Here is a 16,257-nt window from a genome sequence, read left to right as displayed (position 1 = left end):
ACCCACACAGTGCCTGACACCAGGGTAGGCAGATCCGGCACACCTTGCATGACCTGACCGGCCACAGGGCCGTACACGACACACAGGAGACCAAGAGAGGAGGACCCTCCGAGCGCACAGCCCCCACACCCCGTCAGCGGCGGCGATGGCACGGGTCAGGCTGACCACCACACCTGAGCAGGGCGTTTCCGTCGCGGGAGCAGCGGTGTCGTGCTGGGTGAGGCTCCCGCTGGGCCCGCTGCACCCAGGCACTCTTACGTCCTGGAACATGGCGCTAACTCGCACCCGTCACGCTAAACTCCGGTAAAACATATACAAGACATCGACTGATATGAACTGATGTGCTGTCACGTAGCGCCGGAGAGGTGGTGTGGCCGTGCGTCCCCCACCACACGGGGTCATCAACACCAACAACAACACCACCACTCACGTACAGCAAGGTCACCAACAGCACCACCAGTGCTCACGTGCACCCCTCACGCTGCAGCAGCAGGTTACCATGACAACAGCGGGCAACCGCCTGACGTCACTGAGGGTCTCGCCTCGGGACTGGCTGGCCGCCGCCGCCAATCCAGACGCGTCCTGGTATCCGGACAAAATCCTGAGGTATACGAACCGGACACAACTCGCTCTCCGGACAGATCTACGAGAGTTAGTACCGTGTATGGGTGAGATATGTCCCCTTCCATCACCCTCCTCGCTCCTCTCCCACTCACTCACACATCCAGGAGAGAGAGAGAGAGAGAGAGAGAGAGAGAGAGAGAGAGAGAGAGAGAGAGAGAGAGAGAGAGAGAGAGAGAGAGAGTGTCCCTGACACACACCCCCAACCAACCAGGATCCAGCCCCACCCCTCCTCCCCTGCGGTGCGAGGCAGGGGGACAACAGTAACAGCAGGAGCAGCTGGCGGTTAGGTCATCATGGGTCACCCACCTGAGGTCATGATCACCTGCCGTACAGGTCATTGTGGTAGACTGCGGCCCAGGTGGGGGACAACCCTTCCCTCAGTAGACGTCCCACCACAATAGCCACCACCAGCATAGTCCCACACTGGGATATCTCAGTCCCACGGGACATTCACTCTGCTATTCATTATTCTTGTACGTAAAGTGAGGAAAAGGAATTCAAACAAGTTTCCCGGTGAGGGGCGACTAGGGCCATGGAGGCCACACTGGCTGACCCAACCATGGGAAACGGTAGCCACACACACACACACACACACACACACACACACACACACACACACACACCAAACACATACACACACCAAACACATACATGTATTCACATACATTTGAGGTAAACATCACAGATGCAGGACAAATCCAAATAAACACGTGCAGTATACACGTGTCCAAACACCATACATACACACAAATGTTTGCGCACACATACACAGGCAGCATCACTCACTCCACTCTGGCCATTTCGTTTGTCTTTTGTTTGGAACAACGCTCATACGTTATTACAAACGTGCAAGATCCCGACCATTAGGGGGATTAACTAGCAGTGCGTAGGGGAGGAGGCTAAGGGGGGCAGGGAGGATGGGAGTCCAGAGAAGAGAGGGAGAGGAAAGAGAGATAAGGATGAGAGAGAAAAACTGTGTGTGTGTGTGTGTGTGTGTGTGTGTGTGTGTGTGTGTGTGTGTGTGTGACGACCATTATCATTAATTAATGTAATGTTTGAACGCGCGCAAACTGCTTGTGACAACAGTAGGGAGGGCAGGAGGAGGACGACTCCCTCATTACCCAGGCGTGTCTTGCATACATACAGGAAGGGTGTTGCACGGAACCCGCGTGCGGCCTGAAGTGTAGCACTGTTATCGCCCAGTGCGGCAAGAACGGATGGAAATATCACCTGGAAAATATTAAGACAAATATCTGTACTGGCGCCCTCCCAGGCCGGAGGCGGGAGCTTCTGCAGGGTGAGGTGCTCACGTGGGGCATCACTAGAGCTTATTGATCTTTGTGTGATACGGGTCATTAGACGTTTAGAAACAACCGTTGGATGGGTTTGACCTGACCCTCCCCCCCCCCCCCCTGTAAGTCAGGTCATACGTATTGCCGTACTGAACTGGGGTGAGACTCCCGATGGACAGACGGACGGGGAATGGACGACGGACGACGACGGAGAGAGAGCGATGCCCTAGATTTCTGCCGCACGACGCAGGTCAAACATCAATAGCGCAGCGATGGTGGTGGTGAGGCGAAGGAGATGAGAAAGACCCCAAGAAGGCCGATGATTGGTCGACTGGCTGAGTGGACGACAAAAGTGCCACTCGAGGCAGCCGACTGGTAGGCAGAAGTGCCACCAGCAGGGCGAAGACTTCGACCAGGGCGAGTGAGAGGCGACTGGTAGATCAACGTGTCGTGTCTGCGGCCGGGGACTGGACGAACGAGTGCACTTTGAGACACTATTTCCCTCCTGAAGTACGTGACGGAATGCGATGGACAAGACAGCTCTGTCAGTGTACAGTAAACCTGTTGGGTAAACCAGTGAGTCTCCCTGTGTTGAGTATACCACTGGAGTTGGCCTGCACGTGAAAATCTGTCCCGTTAACGGAGCCCCGTGACGCAGAACGTCGTCAACGGAGCCACTGTCGTACTTCGCCAGTAACTCCTTCCATGAGAGGGAGTTGTGAGTAGCACCTTGCAAGACTGGTTGACAAAATGACATCAGCTTACTCCAGGAAGGCCCGACCAAGAGTAAAGAATAAGAACAATTTACCTTTCACATGTTTTCACAAAACTTTAACGTAACTTGTAAATAATTAAGTTTAATTTTACTTGTAAATAATCAAGTTTAATTTTACTTGTAAATCAGCAAAAGTATACATTTCACTCGCAAATTCACGAGTTTACCGAAGTAAAATTCCAGTTTACCTTCATTTGTAGTCACAAAGGTTTTACCTTCACCTGTAGTCATAATCGTCCACCTTCGCTAATATCATTGTTATTTCTTCCCTGGAGGATACAACGGTACATACGTGGCTCCTGGCTCAAACCTTAGAGCACAGGGGAGGACAGATGGGTGCGGGGGTCAGGTATGATGATGGCCAACCTCCTGGACCCCTCCACATTCCTCACAGACACCAGCACGGCGCGCGTAGCCTCTTGCCCTCCACACTTGTCCAACCCACAAAGACACTTCCTTTCTCCTACAACTGCATAATCGACACCCGCTCCCGACACCCATCCTTGTTTCATCTCTCTCTCTCTCTCTCTCTCTCTCTCTCTCTCTCTCTCTCTCTCTCTCTCTCTCTCTCTCTCTCTCTCTCTCTCTCTCGTCGTCTTATCTCGGGATCATCTCTCTCAACAGCTGTCGTTTTCATTAAGCCCTAAAATACTGTTCGTTGTATCTGAGTGAAGCTTTCGACCCAACGTTTCTCTCTGGTTATTTCCTATCCGCCACCACACAATCAGGCTTGGGTCTGTCTTTAACGATCATTTATCCCGACCACTGCAGCCCACGACCCACATAATAATTCACATCATTAAACCATTAGTTTGCATTTATCATTCCTCAGCCTTAAGCTTAGCTTCGCGGGCTGGTCCTTGTGTGTCCATGGACGGGGGATGGTGGCCAGTGACCGTCTTTGTGTACGTCTTGAGGAGAGGATGTGATAAACTCCAAAATGACGAGGGCAACGTGCGGCTTTGGAGGAGGAGGAGATATCTCCTCCAAGCAGTGGATGCCTCTGTCTCTCGAGCCACCTCGCCAGGCAGGCCATAATGCCTGTGATCAGACGTCGCCCTGGGCTGCTCATGTGGCTAATGTGTCAGCCTTCAGGGCCGCCTGCACTCAACCCGGGTTCTCTCACACACTTAAAAGATCCACTTGCATCCACACCCTCTCTCACCGCCCCTCTCCACACAACTCTGACCTCCACTCGCTTCCTCATATACTCATAAACTCCACTTACATCCACACCCACTCTCAACGCCCCCTCTCCACACTACAGTGACCTCCACTCGCTCCCTCATTCGCACTGTGATTCCGTCCCCTAAGCCTTCGCACCCACTCACCACGCTACTCACACACACCCATCTCGACCTTCACACTATGAACCCCGAGTCGCCTTCAACACCAAGGACAATTCTTCCATTCCCTGAGGGTAAATATGCCCTTGAGTACGATGTTACAACCCTTGAGTACGACGTTACGACCCTTGAGTACGATGTTACGACCATGCACCACGAACCCTGGGTATGATGGAGTAACCTCTGACGTAAGGCCACAACGACAGATACCCACGTCACGGACCATCAAGTCTCCTATCATCACTCCCTCACATGCACTACGAGTCAGGCCAGAGGCTACACCATAATACCTAAAGGGTCGTACCGAGGTGCTCAATGATCGCTCTGTTGAGCTCAAGGATCGTAGAGTCGTGCTCAAGGGTCGTAGGAGTCGTGCTCAAGGGTCGTTATTTCTTATTCAGAATACTAAATGAGGAAGACGACATGTACAATGTCTTGTCTCTCTCAGTTCATGAGGTCGGCCCTTCAACTCCAGCTTATGTCCATTAATTAAAAAATCATCCAGAAATTACGACTGAAAAAAACACATTAAGATGTGAGTGTGTAATTACTTAATTGTAACTGCCTAACTGTACAGTACGAGGAGGAAGTTTAGCACTCGTATGTAATTACCAATTTGTAATTAACTACTTGTACATTAAGAAGAGAGTTTTACACTCGCGAGGCCTCGTTTCTTATACTTGTTACGCCATCATGAAGACTAGCAAGTCTCTCTATGTTGCCGGCGTCCAGTGTATAATATCTTGATGATAAATATCTTACAACTCAACTGTCCTTGCTGCGACTTTTCTAATCACCCACTAAATAATTATCTACATCCTTCTTTATTAACCTTCCTCTGTATCAGCTTCTGATCATGACCTCTGGTTGTTTTTGTTGTTGTTCGTTGTGGTACAACAACGGTTGACTGCCAACACCGTCCGACTGATTCAGTGACGCCATCAGGTGACCGCCGCTCCCTCCGTACGTGGAAAGCAGCGTCGCCCTCGACCTTTCATGGCAGATGAACCCTCTCAGATCCGGTACAATCTTGGTTACTCTCCTCCTGACCCACTCAGTCATGTCTTTATGTTACTCTGGGTGTGGTCACCAGACCTGGGAAGCATAATCCAGTTTCTGTCTACTGTATGACGTGAACAACTTAGCAAGTGTGGTCTTATCTAGGTATTTGTATGCAATCTTTGTACGTGTCAGGAGACAGTTTACGTCCATCAACGTTCACATGGAAGACTTTGGAGGCAATGGATTCCTGTAACTGGTTTCCCCACTATGCAATATTTATACTGGAGCCTTCTTTCGCTCTATCCTATCCTCATTACCGCACACATATTTGGACTGAATCTCATCATCCATTTGTCAAACCAGCTTTGGAGTTTGTCCCCGCACTGTGAGCTGATGCAATCATTTTCATTCCTTATTTCTCTCGTGACCTTGGTATCATCCGCAAACATGGCTACGAACGAGACTCGTTCTTCTGGCAAGTAATTTACATACACCAAGAACAGCAGAGGGCCCAGCACCGATCCGCACGGCACTCCACTTATAACTTCAGACCATTTTGGGAATGAGCCTCTAACCTGCGTCCATTGTTCCCCACCAAGTAGGTAATCCTCAACCCGGAGAGGGAGCTCAACCCCTTATTCTTACCTGTGGTTCTATAGCTTCTTAACTAACCTCCAGTGGGATAGCGTCAAAGGCTTTCTGGTAGTCTAGGAACACACGATCTACCCATCCATCTCTGTGGTGTAGAGGCTGACCCCAACCTGCTGTAGACGTCTAACGGGTTGGTTCAGAAGCCTCCCCTTTGCAGGCAGTCACTCATTTGTTTTCTCATCATATTTTCCAGTGTTTCACAAACAACATTCGTCAGAGGAACAGAGGCCTGCATTTCAGTGGAATTCCCTGGTCTTTCTCCTTAAATAAAGGTGCGACATTTGTCCTCTTCCACATCCCTGAAGCTGCCCCTTCCTCTAGCGTCCTGCTGAACACACAGCAAGTCCAGGGGCCTAACAAGCGCCTCAGTGCATTCCTTCAGCACCAGGTGGGAAGACTGCATCTGGGCCGTGTGTCTTGTAATTTTTTTTTCCACCCGGGACGGTACGGACAACTGAATGCCCTAGTCAAAGTCAGCTCATTAACGTTAAATACACACACACACACACACACACACACACACACACACATATATATATATATATATATATATATATATATATATATATATATATATATATATATATATACCCCAGCCGAAGCCATGTATCCATTTCATCGATCAGCCGCTAAAGGAGGACTAACAGCTGGGTTGACTGTGGACCAGCTGCTGCAACCAAGGTTTGAACCCATGAGGGCTCGACCCCGGGGGCCCATGAATGCGTCACGGTCGGCAACACTAGCCGCAACACCACCGACTTGTTTCATTACCCTGATTAATTCCTTCCTATTAATCTTCATACTCGCCTTGACCTCTTCCTCCTCCCATCCTTCAAACACTGGCGGAGAATTTTCCTTCATTGTGAGAACAACTGAATTTGTCATTCAGCAGGACACACACTTTTCCTTGTCTTCCTCAAGAGTTCGACTGTCGGAGTTCCTCAACTTGAGGAGCTGTTCCTCAACCCACACTGTGATCATGATGACCTGATGAAGAAGCTCTGGGTTGTCTCTTGCCTTATCACAATGTGCCTCTTCAAAACCTCTCTGCTTCTGTCTCCTTCCCTTCCAGTACTCGTTTCTCACTCTCCTGTATCCTTCTAATGCTGGCCCGCTACAGTGTGTGTGTGTGTGTGTGTGTGTGTGTGTGTGTGTGTGTGTGTGTGTGTGTGTGTGTGTGTGTGTTTGCCAGACCCACACAGCTAAGACAGTTTGCCGTGTTGTAAACTCACAACACTGTAGGGACTAATGATGTAAGCAACAACAAGTTAGAGAGAGGTGCTGTGCCTGTGTACAACCTGGCACCACCGAGGGAGTGTAGTGTGTAGTGACCTCACACCACAGTGAGGGTAACTGCTGTGTGAGGAGGAGGAGGAGGAGGAGGAGTGAGTCAGGTCGTCAGGGTGTGGCCCCTCACAGGGTGGGTGGGGATGACCGTCACCCACCCAAGGCACACCACCGTCAGGAGTACTATGAGGTACTGCAGGCCACTGGGCCGGCAGGAACAAGAGCATGGATCAATAGCAGCCTCAGGATGATCCAGAGAGTCGTTCTGTTCCACCTGTCTCAATCCGACTGTTCCTGTCTCCTGCTCCACTGTCTGATGTTCCACGCCTCCCCGTCCTCCCAGCTCATGCCCCGCCCCAAGGAAATCCTTTCAAAGCCTCAGGGATTTCCCTCACCAACACCATCTCCATCACAACGCCAACACTATATTTCCCAACCTATCTTCACATTATCCCCATCCCATCACCAACACTACCCTCCCCATCCTATCACCAACACTACCCTCCCCATCCCATCACCAACACTACCTTCCCCATCCTATCACCAACACAACCCTCCCAATCCTATCTCTAATATCAACCAAGCCATCCTCCCCAACCTGTCTCCATCACCACCCACATCCTCCTCCCTATCCTATCGCCAACACTAACCTCCCCATCCTGTCACCAACGCTACCCCTCTCCAACCTATCTCGAACATCACCCACACCATCCCTCCATCACCAACACCAGCATCTCCAGTGTGTCACCCTCCACCACCTCCACTCCAGGCTCCTCCTGCCAACGTGACCCATCTCGTGCATCAGGGAGCCGCCACAGGCACCCAAGGATCATCAAGGTAGGTGATCCTGCCGCCGGGGCGCCTCCCCCACCCACCTGCATCATCACGTGACCACCACCACCAGCAGCGTCGCCGGCCACCGGGGCAGGGCAGCGCAGGATAACCCGGGGTCGACACTCTCCTATACTGGTTAATGGCACTGCTTTACCCACCAGAAACGCTGTACTACACTTTACTATCCTGTAACTGTATCATACTGTACTATCCTGTAACTGTACTACACTTTACTATCCTGCAACTGTACTATACTGTGCTATCCTGTAACTGTACCATACTGTACTATCCCGTAACTGTACTATACTGTACTAACCTGCAACTGTACTATACTGTACTATCCTGTAACTGTATATCATGTATCTGATGTATCCTAGACCTCCATCCCCTATGAAAGGAGGGGGACGACCCCTATGGGGCCCACATGTCCCCCTCTTATGTACTGTACTGTACTGTATTGTACCCACTGTACGCTCTATACTGGCCTCCACCTACCCCTTGATAAGTGCCCTTCACCCATACTGCCACTGACATGCTCCGTCTATGTATAGCTGTATTGTCAAACTATAAATAAAAACAGAAACCAAATAGTACATGGCCCACCAGTAACACTATAGTACATGGCCCACCAGTAACACTATAGTACATGGCCCACCAGTAACACTATAGTGCATGGCCCACCAGTAACACTATAGTACATGGCCCACCAGTAACACTATAGTGCATGGCCCACCAGTAACACCATAGTACATGGCCCACCAGTAACACTATAGTGCATGGCCCACCAGTAACACTATAGTGCATGGCCCACCAATAATACCCCCAGTATGTTGCAGGGAAGGGAGGTGGAGCCAGGTGGATTACCATCCACATTAACACCAATATGAACACCATGAGGCATTTCATGCCACGATAAATCCCACAGTACGTCCAGCTACGATCCCAATGTGGGATTTATGAGGGGGAGTGGAGCCGCATGACGGGGAGGGGGGGGGGGGGCTGGGGCTAGGGCCACGCCCATGTAAAGTACATGGAGACAGTATACTATATGTGCAGGCACGCACACGCGCAGATAGGGGCAGACAGATACATAATAACGTATAATTTCTCTCTCTCTCTCTCTCTCTCTCTCTCTCTCTCTCTCTCTCTCTCTCTCTCTCTCTCTCTCTCTCTCTCTCTCTCACCATAAAAGTACTTCTGTCGGAGCTGTGGATGAGAGGGGGGGGGGGGAGAAGAGTTAGAGGGCGTGGCAGGAAGTGGGTGGTGTTAGAGGGCTGAGGAGGGGAGGTGTTATGTGCGGGGCCAGCAGGTGTGACAATCTCCCGCATGGCTACGTAACGACCACCCTACACCCCCACCCCCCCCCTCCATCACCATCACCACTGTGTCGCCCCCATCACCGTCACTGTGTCCCCCGCGCCGCACAACACTGTGTCCCCGCCCCCATCACCACCGCTGTGTGCCCGCGTCCCTCACCACCGCTGCGTGCCCGCACCCCTCACCCACCACCTCCCTCCCAGCAAGGTTGTCTTGGTGATGTTACCTCCCCCAGAGTCACCAGCCCCAACCCTTACCACTTCAACACCTACCCTCCCCTCACCTCCCAGCCGGGCCACCCACCCCCCTCCCTTCACAATACCCCTCACGCCCCCCAACCAGACCAACACCCGCCCACTCCTCTCCCAATTACTCTCCTCCACCATGCACCCCGGGCGTAACCTCTCCTCACACCTCCTCTACCACAGTCGCCTTCTCTCCCACCCCCCTCAACACCCCTCCCTCGCGGCAACCCACCCCCACCAACCTATGGTGGTGGGGGTTGAGGGTGTAATACGAGCCTCAGGCTCCATAACTCCCCCCTCCTGCATCCCCCCACTACCCTCATGTGTCAATAATACTTTGTTAACACTCACACGCGAGGCGCTGCCCGCCTGCCACGGTCACTCAGCCACTCACGCTGAGTGGAAGGTGAGCAATTATGTCACTGTGTTACTCGCCATCTCACTCATGTATCCACCATCACACTCATCTCCCTGACTTCCCCTTCCCATCCACTAACTTACTGACCTAAACATTCATCCACTCACTCACTCAACAGTCACCCACTCACACATCCATCCACCAGGCCACTCGCGCGCCCGCCTCCACCCTACCGTCACACGCAGTACGCTCGGCTCATCCTCCTCCCTCACCACACCAACCCATCCAAGACAACCATCAAAACCAACACTAACCAAACCAGTCAACACCAACCACGTCAACCAACTACGCCAGAAATACAATGCACAAGTGAAGGAGTAAAAGAAAATGGGTTGGGGAGATAACATTCTTCGTCGTTCACTCCCCAGAAGAAAAGAAAATGGACAAGTGAAAGAAATCTTGAAGTGAGGTAAAACTAGACATCAAGCTGAGAAATTTCGCGACAGGAAGTGAGAGAATGGAGACGGCAGCTTCAACAGACAAGAGGGAATTAAAGATAAAATGGCACAGACAAGATTACACTACAGTAAGTAGTATAATGTACGAGGCAGAGGTGACTGAGTTCGAGGCAGGTCACAGGGGCTCTGGACGCCTTAACCCTGGGTGTCCCTACCACACACGTGTGGCGGGTCGGGCGGCGGTGGTGGTCGCAGGAGACACCATGGCACCAGTGCCATCGCTGTTCGCGGGCCTGGAACTCAGGGGGACCGTGAATCACACGGGCTGGAACCTGGAGGGCCTGGAACCTTCAGGAAGTGTAACCAATGAGGACGGGAAACTCGAAGGACTGGGACCTATAAGAAATATAACCCATCAGGACTGAAAACCAGATGAACGGGATCCTGGAAGTCCTGGAACATACAAGAAATGTAAACCATTAGGACTGGAATCCGCAGAGACGAGAGATCCAAGAGAAATGGAATCTGCGAGGACTGCAGGCCGTGATGCCTCGAAGATGCAGGAACTGGAACCCATGAAAATGAAAACGTGAGCACTGGAACCCACATGGAATGGAATGTCCAGGACCGGGATCCCCAAGAAGTTAACCTCGTGAGGACTGAGGTTCCTTCCTGTCTCGTCCTATACCTTCCCTCGCCTCCGTCCCTCCCTTCTCCACCTCCTCCGTCCCTCCCTTCTCCACCTCCTCCCCGTTCTAGAGCAATTTCCTCCGACCCCAACAGGAGGACCAACAGGAACTTCCCGCGCTCGTCCCTTTTTCCTGTGAAGCAACCAATCAGCGCCTCACTTACCCGCCACCTGTACCAGGTAAACAACTGGACTAACTGGTCGCCTGCTGCCACGACCTCAGGATGAAACAAGGAAAGATTAGGGCTAAACTTGAGTATAACTAGGTGCTGAATCAGCCTTACATCACCACACAAGGTGCTGAGGTCAGCCTTACATCACCCTAGACCTCCGTTATCTCCTTCTCCGACAGACTCCATCATTCCTTTGGATCATGAGCTTCTTACTTTCCGTCTAATCATAATGTATTCATCAGTTACCATCACCTGGAGAGAGAGAGAGAGAGAGAGAGAGAGAGAGAGAGAGAGAGAGAGAGAGAGAGAGAGAGAGAGAGAGAGAGAGAGAGAGAGAGAGCCCATACCATGTACTGCCTCCCACACACCAGGTCAAACTCCCTCCAAGAACTGCCCGTCCCCCCCCCCCCCCCCTTGAACCCCGCCTGCAGGGCGGCGTAATGTTACATGAAGCAACACTACTCCACGACGGGGCAACGCATGATGCAGGACGCCCATCAAACCCTCCCCCCAGCTGCAGCCGCCACCACCACATCTTGTACGTACATTTCACCGGGGTTTTTTCCTGTTGCATTTTTAAATATCCACATTCCCCTCCGGCCGGCGACGCCCACGTCAGCACTCAGCTTGGCGTTCCGTGCGCTGGGCTTTCCCCCACCTGCTCCCTACAGCACAGCTTTTCCTCTCGTCCCCCTCCACTTCACCCCCTCGCCTCCTGTACTGTAACAACATCCTTGCTAAACTCATGTGTGCAACGGAGGCGTGGCGGCGGGTAACTGCGCTCCTGCTGTGTATGTATCACGTACGTCTACATGTATTCATGTTTGTCCTTCAGCTTATGTATACATGGATGTAATCTCCCTGACAAGACTCCGAGAAAGATTTTCTCTTTTTTTGTGAGTGTGTTTCTCTTTCTGGTTCAATTTGCCGTCAAGAGAAAGTTGTGGTCAAAAAAGAGGAAGTACATGGAACGGGGGAGACCCAGGTCTGCACCTCAGGTCACCAGATGCTGGCACACCAGGTTGGGCATCAGAGCCAGGTCATACATAACCTGAGGTCGCCAGGGACGGAGCCAGGTCAGTGGAACTTGTGATCATCAGAAGCTGAGAGACGGAGCCAGGCCATACAACCTCGGGTGACCAGAAGCTGGCACGTAACGGAAGGGCATAGTCATCGTTCAGTGACACACAGTATATGCGACAATGATTAACCCTCGACACTGCTACAGTGGGAGGAGAGGGTACGGGTGTGCAGGTACGGGATCTTTAAGGATCGACTGCACGAGACCGGTCAGTGGCGGCGATCAGAACAATCACTTGCCTCAACACACGTTACCACTGACAACATAAGTACATGCATTCCAGCAAAACTAGTCCTGCCAACAGCTTCCTTATACACCAGCAGTAACCACCGTCCTACCACCCAATGTCAACTGCCGCCACATGTCCATCTGAAACTGACCTGAACCAGTAAGAACACACGCTCTTGTCTCAGAGTGGCAAGGGAATATCCATACCACATGTCTTCTCTAATGATGCAGGTAATTCCAAGACAAACCATGTACCCGTCCACACATGAACCACCGATACTGAGAACTACGAAAAACAAAAGACTGTGTTCCGGCGGCCTAACCTCAGCTTGACCCCTCGTGTTTACAGTCTTCCCCGGTGATGCCAGATCAGATAAGAATTATCGTACTCAAACCTTGAAAAAATACTATCGTATCTTTACACAAAAAACGTACACACGAAGCTCACCGTGTGCCAGCGAGGTCTGTTAACATGGCAACCGCAGTGAGCAAGTGAGTCAGAAAATAACTATACGCATGTGCGTTAGTGCGTAGGTCTACCTGGGCTACCGGTACTTGCGTCTATCACTATGGTCCAGGAGAGGCCGCAGGGTGGCTGCAGGAGCAGGAGACGCGCGGCTCGTCCCGCCGGTACGCAGGAAAACCGTTAAATGTGAAATTTGATTTTTTGAATATACCGTTAACGTAGGCGGCCGAGCGTGATGCTGGCTGGGTAACGTGACCCCAGCTAAGGTGAGGACGGGGACTCGATACCCACCCGGGTGCTCCTCACACAGGGAGGAGGTACTGGAAGGGAGGAAAGGCTGTAGGGAGGAGTAGGAGGAGGAGGGACACTGGGGAGAGGAGGAGAGGGTTGAGAGAGGTGAAGGGAGAGTGATAGAGTCAGTGGAGGGAGAAGGAGGGTGAGCAAGTCGTCCCCAGGAGCGCAGGGAGAATAACCATGGTACCATCGACAGCTATGCGCAGGAGCAAGACTCCCCGCAGCATTACCCTCCCCCAACTTCTACTCCTCCCCAATGATTGACTCACTCTCCCTCAACCTTCATCTTATACTCTCCCTCCTCTACACACACTCAAACCCTCCATACACCTCCCTCCTCCACACACACTCAACCCCTCCATACACCTCCCTCCTCCACACACACTCAACCCCTCCATACACCTCCCTCCTCCACACACACTCAACCCCTCCATACACCTCCCTCCTCCACACACACTCAACCCCTCCATACATCTCCCTCCTCCACACACACTCAACCCCTCCATACACCTCCCTCCTCCACACACACTCAACCCCTCCATACACCTCCCTCTTCCACACAGCCACCACCTCACAGCTCCCCATCTTCTGTGACCTTATTCCAATTTTCGTTATCTTAATTCCCTTCATTTTCTCTAATCCTCTCTTATATCAAGCCTTCATTTTTCCCCTTTCTCGTTTTTCTATTTCCCTTTCCTGCCGTACAACTAACTCTCCCCTTTAACACACACACACACAACTTCTGGTTCTATATTTACCTCTCATGTTCTCTCTCACTCTGGTTCCTTCTTTCATCTCTCTCTCTCTCTCTCTCTCTCTCTCTCTCTCTCTCTCTCTCTCTCTCTCTCTCTCTCTCTCTCTCTCTCCCTCTTACCTCACACGCATTTCAGACTATACTCACCCCCCCTCATCTAAACATTCATTTCAGAATCTACACTCACCCCCCTCATGTAAACATTCATCCCACTCACGCTACTCTCCCCTCTCTCACTTTACTCACCCCTCTCTACTCACACCCTCCCAATTAACTACTCGTCCTTTTATTCATCCCTTTCCAAAACGAGGACATGATCAATGGAGACAGGCAGAGTGGGAGGAGAGTGTGGGGGAATGGGGAGAGGTAAGGTTGTAGGAATGGGGAGACAGGAGGCAGTGGAAGGGGTGAGGGGGGAGGGGTTGAGCTGTGAGGTGGGTAAGAGGTTTGGTAGTGTGGTGGGGAGGGGACAGGGGCTAATGGGGTAGGGAAAAGGGGGAGAAGTTAGGGTGTATGGTGGGGGAGACAGGGGGTAGTGGAGTGAGGGAGTGAAGGTACAGCGAGGCTTGGGTATAGAGAGGAGTTGGGGTGTGGGGAAGGGTGAGAGGGGAAAGGAGATGAGGGGAGATGGGAGGATAATCCTGGACCCCTTAACCAGATCCTCTTGTTAATGTGAGGGATGGTATCCCCCCTCCCCATCCCACCCTCATCTTCCACTCCCTTACCTACCCCACTTCTCTCCTCCCTACATGCTGCCTCCTACCCCGACTAGCTCCCCATTTCTCCTCCCCATTACCTCCCCTATCTAGCTCCCCACTGCCTACCCGCCACGCCTAGCATCCTATCCTCCAAATCAGCTCTCCCCGCCTAGCTCCCCAGTACATAACAGCACCCTAGCCAAGTGGCCGCTAACAGCCCAATCAGATCATCGTCTGGCCCTGGGGGAACACCAGCCCTTGTTGACAGCCTCGCCCTCAACCACCTGCTGACCTGGATCTAAGACCAGCCCTCACCCCAGCCACTGTGGGGGGTGGGTGGGGTCTACATGACCCCCGTGTGTTGGACTGACCTCAGGCATGTTGGGCAGACCCCAAGACATACTGGAATGACCCTCTCCCCCCCCCCCTCCACCCCGAGACATAATGGACGCGACCCCTGGCCTATGAGGCTGCCTCGTGCCTAGTCACGTGGTCCACACGGGGTCGTTCAACCCCTCCGTCAAGCACATCCCCTAATGTGTCAGGTGTTTACGTCCATATTGTCTGCAGCTGCTGCTGCTGGTGCCACTAATATGTCCCTGTAATATGTTCCTTCTCAATAATGGCACCAACTGCAGGGGACACGCGTCACAATACAAACGACAGCAAGGTAACAGGTCAGGTCAGGTCAGGCTGTTACAATTACTGTGAGTAATTACTACCAGAATAATTACATTTCATGGATCGATTACCTTGGCAGTCACGTTCAAATAACCGCTTCATAAAACTCTACAGTTACCTTATTACCCTATGTAACGAGCGAGGCCCAAAAGCCCTGTTGTTCATGCTACCTGCCAGTTAAGGTCGACCCTGCGTGATGGAGCCACTCTGCTATTAATAAAACACACATCCTATTATGGTCTTCCTTATATGTTGTAATACAGGAGGGGAAGAAGATACCAACTGACAGAGTTAAAACAAGAAAGATATATCAAAAAATATCCTAAAATATATTTCGCTCTTTCCTTGCAGTTCGTATAATTATGTTCACTTACCTTACAAATATACTCAACACTTCAAAAGCAACATGACTTGTTTACATAAAATATACATAGGCATGTAATAACTAATAAGTCGTAAAAAATATCTAAAAAAGTAGGAATCTTCCAAGACTGTGTTTACATAAATGTGTGAGACACTCGACCATGGCTGGGACAATGGGTCGAGTGTTATCATGATGTTCCCACCTGCAACCTACAGTCAAGTTCAAGTAGATGTTATTCTTCAGTGGTTGATGAACAGCCACTGTGAACGACTGCTAGAGGGGTCCTGAGGTCGCTCAGGTGGGGCATACTGACCTTTACGTACAATAATGTAAATAAAGACTTAAGAACCGTAATTACGATCGTAAGACCATAAACATTTCCCAAGAAACTGCACCCAGTGATGGTTGAGAAGGTGGGCAGCTTGGTAAGACTTTTTCCTACATCATTAACGAGGAACACAGCGGGTCACTCACCGTAGAAGGTGTCCCTGTGGGAGGTGAGGGCGGCGTGGAGGCTGTCGGCGGTGGACCTCACCACCTCGCTCAGGGAGAAGAGGCCGGCCTCACGCAACGCCTCCGTCACGGCCGGCACGCAGCACGCGCCTCCTCCGCACACCTCCGACCCTGCAACGAGGAACATG

The 16,257-nt window shown here is 51.6% G+C and overlaps 1 protein-coding gene across 2 annotated transcripts in view; it reads right to left on the bottom strand.

Annotated features, from left to right (window-relative positions):
* Positions 1–16,257, bottom strand: part of dally (division abnormally delayed protein) — a 396,480-nt gene that overhangs the window by 237,600 nt on the left and 142,623 nt on the right. For both annotated transcript variants that reach the window (XM_071670341.1, XM_071670342.1), the window contains one exon: positions 16,091–16,240. In XM_071670341.1, coding sequence (XP_071526442.1) covers positions 16,091–16,240 — 150 coding nt within the window. The remainder of the gene's footprint in view (positions 1–16,090; positions 16,241–16,257) is intronic.

This window comes from Panulirus ornatus, chromosome 15 (assembly GCF_036320965.1).
Source record: "Panulirus ornatus isolate Po-2019 chromosome 15, ASM3632096v1, whole genome shotgun sequence".
In the NCBI taxonomy this organism is placed as follows: Eukaryota; Metazoa; Arthropoda; class Malacostraca; order Decapoda; family Palinuridae; genus Panulirus; species Panulirus ornatus.
Note: the sequence above shows the minus strand (reverse complement) of the source record. Positions and strands in the feature narration are given on the sequence as shown.